Below are 6,344 nucleotides of genomic sequence, written 5' to 3' on the forward strand. Positions count from 1 at the left end.
AGGGCTATCAAGAAAGAACTTGAGGTTACTCGTGGGAATACTTTCTGGGCACTGCAAACAAAACAAACACATGCACCGCATGGGTTCGCATGGGTTTGATAGAATCACTATCTTGTAGAGGAAGTTACACGGACGATGAAACGGCACACCACATACTTTGTTGAATGCCTCGCTCTAGTCCAACTCAGACGATCCATGTTAAGGGTGTCCTGACCGGACATGGCTACGATGATTAGAGCCGCCTCTCCTTCCAGCATCCTTAGGTTCATCTCACGTGTGGGATGGCTTGAGTGACGTTGAGGGATCAAACGACTCTAGTCAGATAGGTAGTACAAAGGGCTCGAATTTGAGGCGTAGGTACGCGTGGACCCTGTCTACCTTCCTATCGTAATCCAGAATCAAGAATGGGCCACGAGAATTTGATATCATCAAACATACATTCATTTTATTTCGTTCGTGGCCGTAGACGTAGAGGAGAATCTACGGGTACCTCTAGAGCGCACAGTTCGTGAATACACAACGGGGAGGCTGAGAGTCAAGATGACCACCAACATTTGTGTGCAGGAGCTGTGGGGTACCGTAAGACTATTTTCAAAAGTTTGAACGGCACAATTCAGTAAGCATCGAGCACAAATGATTGCCATTATTGCTTATTCCATATCTGTAAAAAACGTGGGGGCTAGGAGTCAAGTTGGCCCCCGAGATTTGAGTGCAGGAACTACCATGTAGCGGAAGACTATTTTCAAATATTTGACCGGCACAATCCAATATGCATCGAGCACAACTCGTTAAAGTAGTATTGGAATTTGCACGTTAAAAAAACCGGGGGGTTGAGAGTCAAATTGGCCCCCGAGATTTAAACGCAGGAACTATCGTGTACCGTAAAACTATTGTCGAATATTTGAACGGCACAATCCAATATGCAGTGAGCACAATTGATTGACCTTATTTAGATTTCCATATTTGTAAAAAACGTGGGGGCTGGGAGTCAAGTTGGCCCCCGAGATTTGAGTGCAGGAACTACCCTGAACCGGAAGACTATTTTCGAATATTCGACCGGCACAATCCAATATGCATCGAGCACAACTCGTTAAAGTAGTAATGGAATTTGTACGTTAAAAAAACCGGGGGGCTGGGCGTCAAATTGGCCCCCGCGTTTCAATTAAAAAAAATTGATTTTCCAGATCAGCACAAATTAAAATCGAATCAGCACAATTTAGCACAACCCTAGTACTATATAAAAATGGTCATTACACATTTTTTTTTAATTGCGGGGGCTAACTTGATGGAGCTCGATCGAACGGCTGTATACGGACGGAGAGACGTCGGACAAAGTGGTCACATTAGCGCATTTTCGTTTTATTTTTGTTGATAATAGAATTGTTCCGGGCGAGATGTAAATTCACCCTCGAACTAGGAATTCACTATTCCTCTAGTTCCATTTTCTCTTAATTAAAATAAAACAAAATATGTAACTTTTAAGTTTAATTTCGCGTCGACTGCTTCAGCAAGGATCTTAACGTCATGTACTGTACAAAAATTCTATCTCTAAGTGGTTAGTTGTGTGTGGGTGTGTGGTAAAAAGGGGTTAGTCGGAATATTGACAATCAAATTAAAAGATTCTGGGAAGGAAGACAGGGTCTTTGTTGAATGCAAAAAAATTCTTAGGAAACGTAAATCTGGGTAAAGCTTGATGGACGGGAAAGGATTAACTAAAATACATTTTCTCGGAAATTCAGTTTATGATGCGTTGAGAATATTTTCTAAGAAAGGTCCAAAAACATTAGAAAAGATCAGTTACAAAGTTCCGCTTTATGAAATTTATTGTTTCTCTTTGTGTAGAAAGTGGATACCGCTGGGTACCGTGTGCTAATACGATGTAAGATCTGGATCGTTTCCAGATGTGATTTTTAGCGCATTGAGAAAAATAAGCCGACAATATGTAGGATTCTGTGAAATTTCTTTGTGTGCGGCCAGAGAGATCCGACCGCCCGGTCACTCTACAAAAGGGAACGGTATACAACAATTTTCCACAATATTGTAATTTTTTTGCATTTAGCCCGTGAGTATTGTGGTATTACCATTGAGTAATTAGGTACTAATCCTTCTCTTAACGGTATTATTAGAGCATTTTATATTTAAATTAATTTATATGTAAAATTACAGTTTTCAGCTTCGTTTTATCTTTTTATTCCCTTACCTACAAGAGCCGCAAGGGAAATAATCTATTTATAGTTCATGTTTATGTTATACGATGGCTTGTTAGTATGTATGTATACCTAATTAAAATAATATATTAAGGGTGACGTATTTCAAGTTCCATTAGTCGAAGTTGTAGCTCTTAATTCTTTATTCGCTACCTCCTGATTTCGCCTGAGAGTCCTTCGACCGTAATCTATTATTTGGACCTTTACAAATAAAAACTATTTGGGAACTGCGTTTTGATTAAAATTTATCCGCGCTCGCTTGCGACATCTGATCTACTTTGTATTTTATATAAGCTTTCAAAGAAACGCTTTAAATGGAACACTGGGTTACTGTAATAATTAAGAATGTGCAGTTGTGCATTTTGTTAAAAAATGTTTATCGTTGAGTAATGTCTACTTTACATTACATACCACCTACTTGGTAATTACAAGAAACTGCTTACATTACAAGTTACAACATCGTTCTACCAACACAGTAATACCATTGTATTATATTATTATAAATACAATGGTAATACTTTTGTGAGGATTTTACGACTTTTGCAACCTGGGTCAGTGATATTATCAAGGGTAATATAACAAGACCTTGATAAATAGTCGGCTATTTTGATTGAGGTAGTTGCAATAAAACATAGACGTAAAGTAAAGACGATCTTTATTCGACTACAGCTTTCGTGTGATTGGATTTTATTAATGTGGCCAAGGGTATACATAATATGTATTCCAAAACAAAGAGGGTTTATTTTATATATGGAAATAAAGCATGACGCCCTTCTAACGTTCTTAGACATTTTTAGTGCCTTACAATTTCCCCCTTGGTAACGCCAAAATTATGTCGAGTCAAATTATTAATACAAGAGCAATTTAGCAGCAATCAAAATAGTCGCTTATTAATCAAGGTCGTGTTATATTTAAGAAGATTATTTCTTGAATCCAATTATTTATATCAGAGAGGCATATTCAAAAAATGAAACAATTTGATATGATTTATTCAAAATATCAACAATGTACAAAATACAAACATAAGTATCAATTAAATGAATTGAATTCCACATACACTTTACACTATATTCTTTATAAACTTCACCATCTTCTTTTTTCATGTTCCAGACCAAAATATCATTTAGTTTTGTGAATGGTGTCGATGCATTTAGTTCACATTGACGATGCTCTCAAAATTTGGTAAACTGCCTCCATACGCTATTTTTTACTCCTCACTGTATTATGCGGGATTGTAGACTGGACCACTCCATCATTTCTTCGCTTGTGGTTTCTCCAATACGATTCATTTTAAAAACTTCAACAACACGATTTTGACGTTTAAGTTAAGTGCTGTCAGATGCACAATCTGTCATGCTGATAGTCGGCTATCGTGCACCATGCAAAATAGTCGCTAATGGATCGTGTTGATTGGTTTCGTCAAACAGGAATGATTGGTTGATAATTGACATTTAGGGTACGGTCCAAAATTTACTCTACGATTTACGTGAATTCGGTGCATTGCAATTGAAGTAGGTAACTCTGTTTAAAATTATATTTTACTACAAATGCTTACAGTAAAATTTTATTTTTAACCGATCTTTATATCAACGTCAGGATCATGAGCAAATTCTAATCTCGCATTTGTTTGTTTACTTTACGTTATAACAGCCCATGTTATACGATTGAGGTGTGAGATTTACTTTATCATTTTGTTTACTGTTATTCCGAAATGGGGGACATTAATGAATTTATTGTTCTGCATAACGTTATCTAAAATATATTAGAAAACAGTAGCTCCAATGGTGAAGAGTTTATTGCAGTAACAAATTTGCGTAGAAGAAGGAAAGTTCCCTTAGTCAGAATGCAGCATTATTTAGAAAATGTAGTTGCATGTATATTCGGATTCACAGTTTCAATCGCATTTTAGGTAAGTTATCATTAGCACTCCGGAAATAAAACTTATAAAATCCTATGCTTATTAAACACAACCATTTTGATGTGATGTGTTTTAGAATGCAAAGAAGAACTTTTGAATTCATATTAAATATAATTGGTTTAGAAATTAGTAAAAATGAAATTTCTCTATAGGACGGCCAAATATATCAGACGAAAAACGGTTGCTGATTGCCCTGTGGGTCCTTGGCAGTTGGCACACCTGACTCATATAGGCAAGTATACTTTAGTCTTATAGAAGTAGATAATCCATTTTGACATATGTGGGTCCGTCTGTGATCGGTTTGGCGTTGGGAAGGCCACAGCAATAATGGGCTGTAAGAAAAGTTGTTACAGTATTATATGACAGAGCAGAGCCAATGTATTTATTAAATGGCCAAGAAATGCAGAAATGCTACAAAGTAGTAGGGCTTTTGAAGGTGTGTCCAGCTTTCCAAATGTATAAATGGTGCCATTGACGGCACTCATGTGTCTATTACTGCTCCTAAGGAACATCCCGAAGCGTATGTCAATAGAAAAGGAGTGCATTCAATGCAGTTACAGGTTTTATAAATTTTACATTTCTGTAAGTACCTACCTATTCATCTTTTTGCAGGTTGTGTGTGATCACACGGGAAAATTTATACACTGCTATACAGGACATCTTGGATCAGTCCATGTAGTTCACTTCATGAGATCCGAAGTGTTTCAATTTTTGAATGATCCGGAAAAGTTTCCCAACAACTACCATTTGTTAGGTGACGCAGCTTATACCTTACATAAACATTTGATGGTTCCATACAAGGACAATAGCCACCTAACGATTCGTCAAATAAATTATAATAAATCGCACTCATCAACAAGAATGGCAATTGAAAAGGCTATTGGATTGTTAAAAGGTCGACTGAGAAGATTGTTAGATAACTTACCAATGACTAGGACCGATCTTATACCGAAATACATTATTGCCTGCTGCGTAATACACAATATTTGCCTCTGCCTGTTAAGGCACGATCATTTCCAGCCATTGGCAATTGCTATCAACGCAGAACCACTTCCTCATATAAATGAAGCTATACACGTAGATATACTCGTAGACAGGAACCTTCGAGATATAGCACGAAGAAAGCGAGACCTAATTGCCGAGGAACTTCCTATTCAAGAAAATGTATAATATACTTTTTAGATATATATTTTTCACTTCACTTTTGGGATCGGAGGCTGAAGAACTTGAACCCGTTGACAAAGGCTCTACCCATGGCTTACTTCCAAACAAATCATCCATTATCTAAACCAGTAATTACGTTAAATTCATTACAGATTTTGATTCAATTACTTCTAAATAGGGCCAATCTGCCCTGTTATTGCCGGAGCGTTTATTATGATCTTTGATTTTTTTATATTGTCGCATTAAAGTGGCCAGTTTGGTGCGACATTGCGTTCCAGTAACTGCAAATCCCTCTTTGGCCATTAAAGCAGCAATCTTTCCCCAAAAAGCATTTTGCTTCATTTTACCTTTTAGAAGATATTGCTGGTTTCGCCATAATTGTGTAGTAGTAGTACAATACCTTCATGCGGCCAACGATGTGTGTTGTCTAAAATTAATTATGTTCCTTATAAATACATCACAAATGTTTGTAATTACCATCCTGAGACTCTGCTTTCCGACACTTTCTCCGAGTTTTCTTCTATTTCTTATTTATTTATTTTTTTATTTATTATCCCTCTCTTGTTTTTGGGCCCTCAACAGGCATGCGCCCAATTACAGAGTGACCCGCATATTGCTATTTAGAGGTGCCTCTGCAGAAGGTCTTAAGTTGGTCTATACTACTCCGGTATTTACCTTACGAATTAGGAAAACTGCAGGAAAACCTAATTCGGAGTAGCCGGTAGAATGCTCGGAACTGGTCTAAGGTAATTTCCATCTCCGCCACAGATGAAAAATTCACCTCAACCCAGGTTCGAACACCCGACCTCCGAATTTATAACCCAATGCTCTACCACTGAGTACTTGAGTGGCTTGTGTGGTCCTGGCATTTTGTATAATAGCAATGTTGTTGCAAAGGTAATATCTGTAACACAATAGTGACTAGACTACCAGACAAGTTACCTTTAATAAACTTAGGTACCATTTATAGCTCATTCGTAATCTTCGGGATGTAGTGTTATTTTCTGCTGTGCATTATTTTCGCTATCAATTGGAACCATAACTCCATTTTCTAT

General features: G+C 37.2%; 1 protein-coding gene across 1 annotated transcript; it reads left to right on the forward strand.

The window, feature by feature from the left end:
- Positions 1–540: 540 nt before the first annotated feature.
- On the forward strand, positions 541–5,389 carry LOC116159233 (putative nuclease HARBI1). Its single transcript, XM_031472180.1, has 3 exons — positions 541–579; positions 4,572–4,685; positions 4,738–5,389. Exons 1-3 carry the CDS (start codon positions 541–543, stop codon positions 5,293–5,295), a joined length of 711 nt encoding a protein of 236 aa, XP_031328040.1. The 3' UTR covers positions 5,296–5,389.
- The last annotated feature ends 955 nt before the right edge of the window (positions 5,390–6,344 follow it).

This window comes from Photinus pyralis, unplaced genomic scaffold, assembly GCF_008802855.1.
Source record: "Photinus pyralis isolate 1611_PpyrPB1 unplaced genomic scaffold, Ppyr1.3 Ppyr1.4_LG1, whole genome shotgun sequence".
In the NCBI taxonomy this organism is placed as follows: Eukaryota; Metazoa; Arthropoda; class Insecta; order Coleoptera; family Lampyridae; genus Photinus; species Photinus pyralis.